This window comes from Tinamus guttatus, unplaced genomic scaffold, assembly GCF_059628265.1.
Source record: "Tinamus guttatus ecotype Peru unplaced genomic scaffold, ASM5962826v1 Tinamus_guttatus_pri_ptg000530l, whole genome shotgun sequence".
Classification (NCBI taxonomy): domain Eukaryota; kingdom Metazoa; phylum Chordata; class Aves; order Tinamiformes; family Tinamidae; genus Tinamus; species Tinamus guttatus.
The window spans coordinates 4602530-4616753 of NW_028289064.1; the positions used below are offsets into that span (position 1 = coordinate 4602530).

The 14224-nt window shown below is 38.5% G+C and overlaps 1 protein-coding gene across 1 annotated transcript in view; it reads right to left on the reverse strand.

Moving 5' to 3' along the window:
- Positions 1 to 833: 833 nt before the first annotated feature.
- Positions 834 to 14224, reverse strand: part of GPR158 (G protein-coupled receptor 158) — a 184749-nt gene continuing 171358 nt past the window's right edge. The window contains exons 8-11 of the mRNA XM_088534014.1: positions 11391 to 11529; positions 7198 to 7303; positions 4822 to 4968; positions 834 to 4066 (exon numbers count right to left, since the gene is read on the reverse strand). Coding sequence (XP_088390140.1) covers positions 2612 to 4066; positions 4822 to 4968; positions 7198 to 7303; positions 11391 to 11529 — 1847 coding nt within the window. The 3' untranslated portion in view covers positions 834 to 2611. The remainder of the gene's footprint in view (positions 4067 to 4821; positions 4969 to 7197; positions 7304 to 11390; positions 11530 to 14224) is intronic.

Here is a 14224-nt window from a genome sequence, read left to right on the forward strand (position 1 = left end):
GGAGAGGCTCAAGGTAGTTGCCAGCACCCTGGAGAGACAGGGCTCGGTGTGGGGTAGGACTCCTGAAGAGCTGAGTTCTCAAGACAGACTTACACCACGCAGGGAAATTTAGGGGTACCTCTTCTCTGAAGGCTCGATCAAATCCTGCTGAAGTTGACAGAAAAACTTCTTGCCAAATTCTGTGCTTGGGACAGGGAAGGGAGAACCTGGGCCCACTCACTCCAACCTGGTCTCTTTCCTGCCACACGCACAGAGCTGGGTTTAGGCTGTCCTTGGGATGCCTGTGGCACTGTGTGTGCAAGGTGGGTTTGCAGTTGTCCAAAGCACCCAGGATCAGATATGCATGGAAGTCAAAGACCAGATCTGTTAGGCTGAAAGCACAGCCTACAACACAGTGGTGGGAGGCAGATGATCCCAGGATTGCTCTGGGTTGCCCAGCAACTTCAATCTGGGATTAACGAGCTCTGACTTTCAGTAGAGTTTATGAGCAAGGCTAATGTGCCCATATCTGAGCTGTCTTGTCTCCGGCTGGCTTAGGTGTTTGCATGGCCCAGGTTAGGCTTAGCAGAGGCAGTAGGAGGATCAGAGCTGTCTTGATCTGTCAGGATAGATGTGCCCATACTCTCCAGTCCATTTTAAAGGACAAGAAACATCTTCCCCATGCCCAGGTGTCCAAGTCCCTCTGTTCAACAAGCTTTATCTTAAGCCACCTTTTCTATGATGCCACAAAAATCAGTTTATACTACAGACGTGTATGTGCATGTGTGTATTAGATATGACATTATATATATATTAAACATATATAAATATCTATTTTATATATATATTATATATATATTAAACAACACATCCTACCAAATCATCCTCATTTCCTGTTCTTCCACTGAATCCCATCACTTCTTTCAAATTGCACAAGTTCTTTAAGACTGGGTCTGTCTTTTATTTTGGGTTACTTCATGTACAGACAATTCTAGTAAACAGCACTTTACTGGAATTAAATTTAGATGGAAGAGGGTGGTATCTGGCTTTTCATTATCAGTGTTACTTCCCAGAACCTCCGCAACACCTCTTAGACCCTGATCCTACCATGAGTGTTTATGCACTAAAGGTCATAGATGTGAATGGGCCATCTATGAATTAAGCTCATATGCAGGATGAGGACTGTAGCTATTACCGAAAATTAGCACTGTATAAAATATTAACTTTCACTATAGATGCATGTATAGATAAACACAAGTCTAAGTATTTTGGACAGCAGGAGAGAGATGCCATCATTTCTAATCCCACCTGTCTCTCTTAATTGCATATATGGGGAAAAGTAATGTTTTGGATTTCTCTCCTCAAAGGCCAATTTTTGGAGGATTGCCATAGGGGTAAATGTTAAATGTTGTGTTAAATAAGCTAGCCAACCTATTTGCCAGAGCTGTGTATTTTCAGTAAAACAGGTTATAAGTTTTTGGTATACTGTTGTCATTCTTGTTTGGTTCTTTTAGTAGGATATGCTCAGTATGAAATACTGAAAAAGGTCACAAGGATTAAAATAGGAATTCCAGTTTGTTAGATTATATTTTTCAATATTTAGCAAACAACAGATAAGTTGTCCTAAGATTTATCAGAATATGCAGCTCAGACGACTTGAGTTTTGCTAGTAACAAAGTCTATGAGGATTGACAGGGAAGTGCATAACAAGCAACTTATCTTGTATAAAACCCCTGAATACTACAGTATCAAACTATAAATTTAAATAACAGATAGTAAAACAAAACAAAAAAATCACTAGAGAAATCACAGGAAAGGAAAAAAAAAAAAAAAAAGAATCCCTCAAAGCCCAAAGGAATTTCCCCATAAAAGTTACGGCTTCCCTAGCCAGTGAAAGATTACTGTAATTCTATATATAAACAAAAAGTCTGTAACAGGTATTTTAAGTTGTAGTAAGAATAAAGTATCTGCAGATTGCATAAATGTGTTGTGTCATATAATATCAAAGTTATTTGCAAAAATTATACAATCTGGAATGCTTCAATATGAGACACAACAATGTACTTAAACATACATTAATAAGAAAATGAGAGCAATCATTATATAAAATGTATTTTTGGGATGCATTGAGTTAGCAGTGCTATCAAGATTCAATACACAAAGTGAAAAGTCGTCATTATAATAAGCTGCTCACTGATACCCCATTTTGCCATCAGGACATTTTCTGTGCCCTACTTCCAATGGATCTTTAAAGTCCCAAGGGCAAGTTAAAGCCAGTTGTGGGCATTCAGAAACAATTGTGGTGAGATTTACGGTGTGCACTTGTTATCGCCATTTTTTTAAATTCTTTTGAAATAGTGACTTCACCAAGGCTGGTTTCTTTCATTGACTCAGTAAATTCCTTGCAGCAGGGGCCACATTTTGGACACTGCGAATCACACTGTTGGCACTCAAAAAATAAACAATAAGAACAATAATAATTTACTTTGCTTATTTCCTGCTTATGTGTTGTGCTGATTCTCTTGATTTAAGTGATGCTCCTTAGGAATTTTCAGATCCTTCTGGCCTAAGTCTCTTCTCTTTCATGTTGTCTTTCTTCTCAGTGTTGCTACTCTCCTCAGTTCAAAACCTCTTATTTTCGAGGTGTTGCTGTTTTATTTGCACTTATAGTAGAGGTTTTTGATAAAGCTACACTTCTTTCTGCATTTGGTAAATCTGGTGTATCATACTCCCAAGGGCAGACTTCAGCTCGAGATGCTAAAGGTTTCTGTAAGTAACTACTTGGCTTATGGGAGTCAGAGGAAAGCGCATTTGCCTCAGACAATTTATTTTTTTTCTGTTCTGCCAATTTATTGAGGTTTTCCTTTTCTGTTGCTTTCTGGGGTTGTTCGTCATATTGCCCAGCACAAGGAGTGGACACGTATCTATTAACATTCTCACATTTCAACCCAGGGGTGACCTGAGACTTGGAATTCAACTGTTTTTTCTCATTTTCAAAAGCCTGCTGCTCTTGTGTCTCCCAAGGGGTTGTCTCCAACTTCTCTGAGCTCTTTTGATTGGATTGTTGATACCCCTCAGCTGTCTTCAGCTTATGATGAGATTTCCCCTTTGGCTGGGAAGGGTGGTTTTTCTCTGACTCTGAGGAAGCAATAGATACATGTTTTTGAACTTTAGAGTCAGAAGGCACAGGACCAGGAATTTGGTCATATATCTCCCAAGGACAAACTTCTCCTATGTCAAAATTGTCCTTGTGCAGAGACTTACCTGGCCCTGTGTCAGGATTTGTAGGCGTCTGACTAACCTTTTGTTGTTTCATAATTCCAGATTTATGGGTTTTCTTTGTCTCCTCAGAGTGCGTAGAGTTCTTCCACTGAGAATCCTTATGCTCCCCTTTCTCAGAGATTGAGTGTTTTTTGTTGATCTCCTTATTCTTTTGTTGAGATTTATGGGATTTAGTGCTTTCTTCGAGACTTTGCGTTTTACCTGTTAAGCCTAGGGTCTTTTCCTTGGCACTAGCAATAACACTGAGCGATTTTTGTAACACAGATGTTCTTGGATGCAGAGGCTTCTTATCTGCACTTAAGTTATGTGCGCTTACTGATTTGCACACCAAAGGGACTGATTCAGTGGACACTGCTTCAACTTTTTCAGTAGCTTTTTTGGTTAATTTATTCTCAGGCAAGGAATCCAGAAGTGAATTCTCAGCAGTTAGACCTTCCACGCTTTCTCTAGTTAAGCTGTTAGGTTCTTCTGTTTGATCCCTAACATGATCATAAGTGCTGTGGGACTTCTTTAATGAAAATACTCTGTTTTTCAAAGTCTCTTCTTTTGGCTTTACATAAGTCGTGGAGTCCTGCGGGTTTTTCTTCAGTGCTGCAGTATTCTTTACAGCACTGTGCTCCACCAGGTCCTTCTCATCCCTGGAGCACTGCCTCGTGACTGTCTCAGGGATTTCTGTAATACGTCGCATTATTGATCTCCCCAAGCCCTTCTTAGAGCACCTTTTTTTCTGGAGATGTGGGTTATTAGCAATCATCTTTTTCCTCTTATAGATTTCAAGCTGGGCATATAGTTTCTTCAGCTCATCCTGCAAAGCAAAGTGAAGGCAAAGCTAGTATGTACAGAGTGAATCCAGTCAACTTAGCACTCCAGTGAGTGCCTTACCTATTAGAATAAAAACATATTAACCTTCTTTCCCTGTCTTTTCTAATGCTTGAATATGCCATTTCTCCATGAACTTTAATCCATTTTTTCTAATTTTTAAATAAATTCAACACTGAAATCATAGCACAACGTGGTTGCCCTGCATGGCAGCATAGCATACAGCATGCAAAGGCAATTAATACTCATTTACGCTGCATGTTTTCCTGCTGAACTCTACCACTATGCTTTAGTTGGGGAATGTTAAGTCAGAGAAGCTACAGACAGAAGAGCCCTTTAATCATGTAGGATAGGATGGAAGTTTTTTTTCCGTTTTTTATTGTGTTTGATAAAATTATATATTATATAGTGATGGCAAATGACTAATCCCACTGACATCAAACTCTGTGTTTCAAGCTAATTCAAAGAACCTATGTATACTGATAAACATCTTTTGCTATGGTTTCCTCCTCTTCAGCCTCCCATATGACTTTTTATAACAGCTAATGCAGATTCTCTTCACACAAGCACATTTTTATCTAAAAGATGTTACAGAACCCAGTACCACAATCATTACATGACCTATCTGGACTGTTTCATTTAGTATCTGTAAAAACAGGTCAAATGGATGCGATTCAGAGTTAACTGATAGGGAAAAAAGCACACGTTCTTGAAAATAAGTATTTTATAGTTATTATATACCCGAATGTCTTCAGGATCCAAACTATGTTCACTCCATGCTGAATTGATGCTGCTGTTCAGATAGGATCCAGAGCGACCCATGTCAAGCTCATCTTCATATGCTTCTGTAGCTATATCATCTCTTGGGTTATTGCTTGAATGTGAAAACTGCAATAAGTATTCATAAAAAAGATGCTGCCATCAGTGAACAGTAAAAGTTTACATCAACTATTTTAGGTGTACGATGATCTTTCTATGGATTTCATGTGACTTGTGTTAACTCAAGATACCAGCTACAGGCATCATTGACATAAATAGCATCCTACAGAATACCAGTATTGAACAGAAGGAATTCTTGTTATTTATGACTTAACTTGAAAAGGCTTAGACATCTACAATAGAAGAATTCCTTGTGCTTAATTCCATGCCTATTTGAACCTCTTTAAATTGCTTTTAAATTAAACTAGTATGAAAATATACAGGAATAGACATTCAACCTATGTTTCCAATTAGGTTGCTCAAACAATAAGACTATTTTATATCCCATACAGTTGAATGATCTGGTAGAAAATAATTCTTTCATTTAGATTCTGACCAAAACAAGGAAGAAATGAGACAGCAAAAAACAAAACAAAACAAAATGAATGAAGAGAAATTAGAACGGGACAAATTAATCCCTCTCTCCTAAGTTTCAGCAAATGTTCATACCCAAAGTCAGATGGAGGTTGTGTCAGCTCCTTTTTGATTCACATTAATTAACTGATCCCTAGTTATCACTGCACACATAGTCATCTGGCCTCATGATTTTATATCTATAAATGGAACGTTGTGATTTTCTTTTGATTTCCTGAGTTCTTTGGGATGCTGAAAGAAAAGTCTGTGTCATGTTACATAGATAATAAAACTAAAAATAGAAATGTTGATCACTAGCTATGAGTCAGTTCCTAAAAGGTTAACACACTTTCTAGGCTGGTGTCAAAAGGCATCTCTGAAAACAACGTAATAATAGGCATACGATAAAAAAAATAATAAAATTATTGTTAATGACCAGAAAAATCATTAAAACAAAGCAAGGCTGTTCACTGTTAAGACTGCATCACTGTGTCCTCTTGTGACTGTTTAATGCATGTATCTTTGACAGTTATCAGTATACTGTTTCGCCACAAGCAAGTGATAGGAAAAGCAGCTTCACTAACATGAAAATCGCCTTAACTGGAACTGTGCAGCATTCTTATTTATGGATACCTTTACATCTTTAATATCCTCTTTGGTTCTTGATCTTTTGACTCAGAGAATTGGCGATTTCCAGAGTCATTATCAAATTATACTTTGTTTGCCAGGATACGGCACAAGAAAGAAGCCCAAGTGAAATCCCACGGCTGGCACCAGGCACAGGAGGAGCTGCCTGTGGTATTCTGGCACCGCAGAGCCCGACATGTTTTAGTTTCATTTCCTGAGGCAGATGGGAAACAGGCTGTAGAGCTCAAAGCTCTGTTCTGCTCCCTGCATCCCGCCTTTCTGCCCCTTTCCTTCTCCCTCCCATGTCCATCCTCTCACCAACCTCCACACCTGGCTCTGTATTATGAGCCAAGAGTCTCCTAGGAATGTCCCAAGCTTCTGACTTGCAAAGGTGTCTCCACTATCGGCCAGGATAAATCCCAGCCTCCTCTCTCACAGCCAGCCCGAGCTGCCCATTGCAATTTTATTTAATGGTCCATTCCAGTCTCCCCACGCCCTCTTTCAAATTCTTTGTCTGATTTCAGATTACACTGGCAGACACACAGCCACCCAAGTATCTGAAATCAGCAACTAGAGAAAATGTCTAATTCAGCCGCTGTAGCCCTGAGTACACGTTGTGCAGGCTGAATATGGCACATTTGGTTTCCAAACTCTACCAAATCTCCACAAAGCATGTACAAGCAAAAAAAAATGCAAATGCAGTTGATGTGGACAAATGTCAGCAAATCTATCTAAAAAATGTCAAGCCTTTGCTTCAAGGTGAGACACTACAGTGCTCACACTTGTCAATCAGGTAACTCAAGGAATGATCTCATGTGGCCACAGCAAGCAAATGCCTTCTAAATTTGAGAAGTGGCACAACCAGTTTTGCTAAACTTTTTAAAAGACAGAGTCTTAGCATGGTAGGCAAAATGAATGATTTATACCTGCATAATAAAGGAAATTTTCGGCAACAGAAAAGTGGACTTAAAAGTACAAAAAGCAGGACTGCCTCATATATATTTTCATATTTTAGGCATCATAGTCAAATTTTGCAGCTCCCTTTTCTTGTTTGCTAGTGAATTTTCTAAAGAATTTTATGAAGAATTGCTTCTACATAATAATTATATTATCTTTCTTGGTCTTGGCAAGAGAAAAAAAGACAGAAAAATAGAATACCTTAGGGATCAGAAGTAGCCCAACAGTGACTGTCACAGTCAAGTGTGTGTGTGCAAAGAACAGCATCAGCATCCAGTCAGACTGAAGTCTTGAAGCAAGGATGAATCTGAAAATAGAAACCAGGGTTGGCATTTCATTGCCTTATCTCTGTACATTACACAATGTTTTTAATGTTCCTTAGGATTCTTTCACTGAAAGACCAAACACAACCATTTTTGTTTTGTACTGCTTTCGTAGTGACTAAAAATTACATCTACAACATGCTTTACTTATACACCACAGTTTCAAAAAAAAAAAAGAAAAAATCCAAAATGAAACAAAGAATGAAAATAGAGGGCCTGAAAGGATATTGCTTATTCAAGCTGCCTTACTCTATTAAGCTGTTTTTTTTTATGGTGCAAATTGTCACAGCTTCTTTGGCTTGAACTAAGATATGACAGCTTATATTCATTAAAGATCTGAACTGATGATTTTAGTTTATCCAGTAAGCTCATGCACTAAGATCATTTGTAGTGCATTTCATAAATGCAGGATGGCCATAGATCGCAGCCACTGATAACCATTGAAGAGAGAACTGAACTGAGATGTGTTTTAGTGGGGAGCAGAGAAATGGTCTGGACTGCAGGAGCTCCCAGCTCAATACTACAGGGCCTAAGAGCTTTGCAAATGCTACTGAGTGACTGAATCTCCTAAATGAAGCAATTCCTTGCTGAGCTTTCTGAAAAAGAGGCAGAACAAGCCGAGGCATGCTTGACTTATCTGCTTTAGCGAGTTCCCAAAGATATAAATGGTAAGCAGCATATTGGATGAATGGATGTACCACTGGCTTTTAATTCACAGCTTTACAAGAATTATTCAGAATTAAATGACATTTGCAACTTATCTAAGTCCACAGATGCATATTTTGCAAAAGCTTTTCTTAACAGAAATACTCTAACAAGAAAAATTGGCTTATATGTCATAATCAAACAGGCACCAATTCTTCTTTACTATCTTATAAACATAAGGTTTCATCAACACAAAAAATACTATAAATTCTTTTTTCTTAAAAAGATGTTGCTGTTAAGGTATGCAGACCCTGGCCTGAAGTTTAGCTAACTGAACAAAACCTGAGAAACTACTGATGATGGCACAGGAGGATGATGGATATAACAAGTAATAGAGTGAGAAGCTAAAAAAAGTTACAAATAGTGCTGTGAGGAATGCTAAGATTTCACAGGGGGTTAAGGGACAGTTATTTGAAGGAAAGCCAAACTTTGCAGTAATTGCATAGAGTATCAGGGACATTTCGGGGAGCAGAACCTGGAAGGTCTGCAGTATCTCGGTATTTCAGCAATAGCAAGGCCATGATTACCTAGGTAAGGATGAAATACCAAAAAGCAGCGACTTATTTTCCCAAAATGGGAAAAGAAGTAATTAAGAGTTGATTATATGGGAGAAGACAAGGGTGGACGAAGAGTAGGGCAAAGGAGAATAAGAATGGAAAGATGGCGAAGTGCAGAGTGATAAAAGAGGCCAGTGGCATGTAAGCGAATTGCTACTGACTGAACGCTGTACGTGATGACTGTGGTAGGTGCAATCTTCTCATAACATTTTATTCCTTATTTCTGCGTGACCTCACTATTTACGGTGTGTGTGTATATGTATACTTTGTCAATGAACTTTGGGCTGGATAAACCAGCAAGTTGGAGGGACCCACATGTGCAAAGTTTGCTGATGATACAAAACCGGGAGCAGTGGCTAATGCACCAAAGGGCTGTGCAGCTACTGAGAGAGACCTGGACAGGCTAGAGAGATGGGCAGAGAGGAACCTCATGAAATTCAACAAAGGAAAGTGCAGGGTCCTACCCTTGGGGAGGAATAACCCCAGTACAGTTGGGGGTTGACCTGCTGGACAGCAGCTCTGCGGACAAGGATGTCAGAGTCCTGATGGACAACAAGTTAACCTTAAGCCAGTAATGTGCCTTTGTGGCAAAAGGCACAAATTGAAACACAAGGAGTTCCTTCGGCGTATGAGGAAAAACTTCACGAGAGTGACAGCACAGTCAAACAGGCTGCCCAGAGAGGCTATGGAGTCTCCTTCTCTGGGGACATTCAAAACCTACCTGGTCACGATCCTGTGCCACGTGCTCTAGGTGACCCTGCTTGTGCAGGGGGGTTGGAATAGATGATCTCAAGAAATCACTCCCAACCTCAACCACTCTGTAATTCTGTGATATAAATATGATTCTTACATTTCATCTCCTTCACACTCAGAACTTAATAGGGAAGACAGAACAGAAATGTGAACTTCAAAGAGACTAGGTTGAGAAACATGTATACAGAAGTAGACATATCTCAGGAGGGATCATGTATTTCCAAAACAGGTTGCTCATTCCTATTTATAAACTGTGTACTATTTCATCAGCAAACTAACCTGTATATGAGAAAGAGTAATGAAGCAATAGAAAATATGTATTTTTTTGTAAAAAGAAGAAAGGAAAAAATCAGTAGATCTTACGTGGAAGGAACAACTTCATCCTTGCTAGAATAAGTGGGAAGACCTTGTTCTCTTTGGTCTCCTTGTTAAGATATGCACTGATTCCTTTTTCTGATTTATTATACATGCCCTAAATGAAGGCATTCATAGAAGAAAAGGAATCTCTGCCTAATTCTGTGTTTGGTTAACTTTGTCCAGTGGAAGAATATTTCATTAAAATGAAAAAAGTCTGGATATCTACTCTATAAAACCAAACCACTGAGGTGATCAGAAATGTAGCAAAAACCTATGTAAGAGGGAAGAATCCTTTCTTTTACACATGTTTCTATATGTTTTTTAATAAAAATTCCCATGGTTAGGAAATTACATTACCTCCCTTTTATCTCCTTCAATTCAAAAATATTTTCATCTTGTTCTATTGCTACACTTACAGCCCAAACAATATCAGTACAACAAACTTTATCTTCTACCATGGCTCAAAATGTGACTTGGGAACATTAATTAACAGGGAAAGCTTTGCCAGAAAAGCTGTCATACTGGTTATAGACAACTTACAGAACTTTAATACCTGGGTGTTTTGAATGCACTCTGTAAACTGGGAATGAAAATAAAAAGTAATTTAGCATTTTCCAAATCCAAATTCAGTTTTTGAAATTATTTTTTCAGATTTTGTGTTAGGAGTAAAACCCAAGATTTTGAGAGCATATGGATTTGAGACAGAGGGTTACGAGAAGATGAAGGAAATAAAAAGTTGCAAGCTTGAAAAGTGTAGTGAACTTCTTCACAATGACAGGGAAAAAACATTGCACCTAGAGGGAATAGGAATGAAAGATTTGCTTTGGTGATGTTTGTTTGGAAAAGATGATGCCTCATGGAAGAAAACATGAAGGAGGCAGAAAGAAATGTGAATGTGAAGAACGACCAGAAAATAAGAACTGGACTTGAAGGCTGTCAATGGAGAGATGAAAAAAAAAAATCTGAGTGGATAAGATCTGTCAAACAAAAGAATGATGTAAGAAGACAAGAAATGACAGAGGAGAAAGAATGTCATAAGAAAGTCAAAAGAATCTCTTACAGCATGAACTGAATGAAGTTTATGCTATCTTGTTATTTAGGATTTTCTGTGAGCAATTTGTTCTTACACAGGTTTCTGTGGGGAAGGCAAATATGTTAATTTGTATGTGGCTCAGTTACTAGTTACTTTTCTAATAATTTACAAGTCTGAAATGCAAAGATTATTATAACCTTTGTAAGGAACATGTGCCCTATATAACTCCTGCAGCATCATGACAGCTTTTCATGTCAGCATAAAAAACCACTATGCTTCATGCATGAATCAACACAAGTATCTGATCATATTGCACTTTGGCAATGTTACACACCAGGAAAACGTTCACACAAACCACCACTCTTACCTGCTATTTTCCTAGAACTACAAACCAGGGAGAAGTATGTAAATGAATCAAGACTGCTGCAAGTTCTGCTACTTTTAATTTATCATATATACTGAACTTACTGAAAAAAAATGATTATCAAGTTGACTGTATATACTCTTGAGTCCTATGGGAACAGTTTTAAGTTTAGCAATTCCTTTATTTGTAGAATTAAATATTTATGAGTCCTTCCATAATGCATCCTATCCCGTTTACCCATTTTTAATTGCATCATGCGAAACCTGAAAGACAGTTTATTACGAGATCTACAGATCACTTGCCTAATTGTATGGAATATAGCAGAGATAATGAGCTCATTGTGAACTGCAACAGCCATATAACGTGGCTCATGAAATGCTGATGGGACTGTCCGCACTGCATAGCAGAGATAAACACCCCACAAGAGGAATAAAAATTCAGCTGTGAGAAGAACAAAAAGAAATAATTTGCAATTAGTTTTATAGATGAAAAAGGAAGGAAATATGAAGTACTATAATATCTTCTGTACATGACAGCATGTATATAAAGACTGCATATACTCATAAATATATACATATATACACAAATATACATTCAAACACTTTTGGTTATTGTCACTGTGCATCACACATTTGGTTTACATTTTACACACTTCTTTTTTTTCCAGATGAGGAACCTTGCATTCACGGGGTATCAGTTTTTCAAATAACAAGCTCTAAGACAAAGTCTTCCTTACATTCCTTGCTTTGCTTTTTAATTAGTACTACAAAAGCTTGACATGACTTAAAATATATATATTTTTATCTATAGCTTTGCTTCTTGTTACAGAGCCTTGTTATCAGTGTTACTACTGGTCTGTAAGGTTTTTAAGACAACAGCTCAATTTCAAAGGTTTATAACTCAGACATAACAATATTTTGGGCCAAAAAATTCCTCAATTTGTGACAGTTAATTCTGCTGGCGCCCATAATATTATGAGTCACCACTGAAGACCTAATACAATTATAACAAATTATATGCTTGTCTCTGTTATGAGCAAAATAAATAAAAGAAGAAGGAAGCAGAAGTGAAAGGTCAGGACGGGCTGCAACTGTGGTGTTAGAGCAACTCATCTGCACCCTGGACTCAGACTTCAAATCCCAGTAGACAGTAAGTTGCGACATCATTTTCACTGTGATTCAATCAAAATAATTTTGGACCCACTTGAAAAACACCCCCTTTCCTCCACAGCTCAGCCATGTAGCTGTGGGTTCAGATGCCACCAGGGCCTCTGGCCTTGCAGTTTGGGTTGATGATGGCTCCAAGTGGTTGAGCCTGTCCAGCCACACGCTACTGGGCTCCCACAGCACTGCCACGGCTCTGGGACACCATCAGACCTGCACTGTGGCGCCCTGGTCCTCACTCACTGCTCTTGCCTTGCTGAATTCTGCAGCTACTCCATCAAACACAGTGTCCCCTACACTCGTGAGTGCTACTACGGTGCTAGTGACCCTGTGGCACATACAGCTCTGTTGCCGGCAAGTTCCTACATGTGGGAGAGAAAAGTAAAATAGCAAAGATGGTTTTAACTCTCCTGCACTCAGCCATTTAAAGCCTGGTTGATGCCCTGCTCCTTCCAGCACCAAGGAACAGCAATAGCCAGTTCTGCAGGGCAGTATCATCTCACCCTAGCAGAGCAGGAGGCGCTTGCTCACACCTAGAGTACTGAAAACATCCTGAAATCCACCTCACCTAAGTGTCTCCATAGGTGAGCTGAAACCTACCGTAACTCTTAATTCATCAGCTGTTTGAGCTAAAAGGAAAAATATTTGCATGGTCTAGCTCAGGAGAATAAGCCCTCTGGCTACTTCTAACAGTCTGTTAACCGTTGTAGAAATACATTGCTACTGTGTTTTGAAGCTTCTAATTTTACTATGGGTCTCAGCTAAAATCAATAGGAACCAAAATTAAAATTGTTTCAGTTATGAAGTTTTGTCTTCTGGTAAGTTTCTTTTTGAATTTGAGCAATACTTTGGACATTTTCTATTGTATTAAAACAGAATGCCTAGCCTTAAACTCATTGTTTTTACTTAAACATATTCAATATACCGTGCAGTTTAACTAGCTTTGGAAAAACATTGGAAAAGGTACAACTCACACATGTTGCTATTTTTTTATGTCCTTCCTCATCAAAGTGCATGCAATAATAAACTTTTAGACTAAATAATAGTTTGATTTGGGATCTCACGGAGAGTCAGTATAAATAAAACATAGTATAAATCTTCAAAGACTGGGTCCCTGCCTGGTTTTGAGCAGGTATGTAGGTATATCTTTCACAGATTCCCTATAAACTGTTTGGGAACACTGGTAGCAGAGCTGATTTTCCAGTAAGTCCATTACTCTAGCTTTGTAAAAAAAATCTGGGCACGTAGAATATAAATTTTGCTTCAATGAAGTATGATTAAAGACACCTTTTCAAATGAGAGTGGTTGCGTTTTTTCTCTTTAAGCATACTTGTCCTGCATATGTAGAATCACAGCACTCAACGGTATTGCTCTTCAAAGCGCTGACATCCATTGCTCTAATTGCTCTGCATTGATTTAAAAGAAATTGAAAAGGAGAAAATATAGACACAAAATGAGGCTGCTGCAGTCTCATTTCATCATTGGGTCTTACTGTCCTGTATTCGATGGAGACCTGCGATATCAACGCCATCTAGCAGGGATTCCCTGGATTATGATGCTCATCCGATTTCCTCTCATTTGGCCTTTCACCCACGTCCACCACAGTAGGAAGGGATACTAGCAGTGATGTTGAATAAGGTGACTTGAAGAGTTAATTGCCAAATGTGCTAATTGCCAAATAACAGGGATGGTCCACAAAAGTGCCTGTGGTCTACTTGCCTTTCTCTGCCACAACAGTGAGAAGTGCATCAAGTCTTAATTGACAGTAGTTTTAAATATGAGTGCTGAGGGAGGTTATGTCAAGCATTGACAAGTGTGTGAAAATATCTGCAGTATAAAACTCCACATTTTGAAGGTCTCTCTACTTAAAGAAAATCTCCCTACTTAAATGAGCCAAGTTTTGCTTATTCTTATCAGAAAAAAAAAATGCTGTAACTTTGAAATTTTACAAGAATGGAACTTTTTTTTTCTAT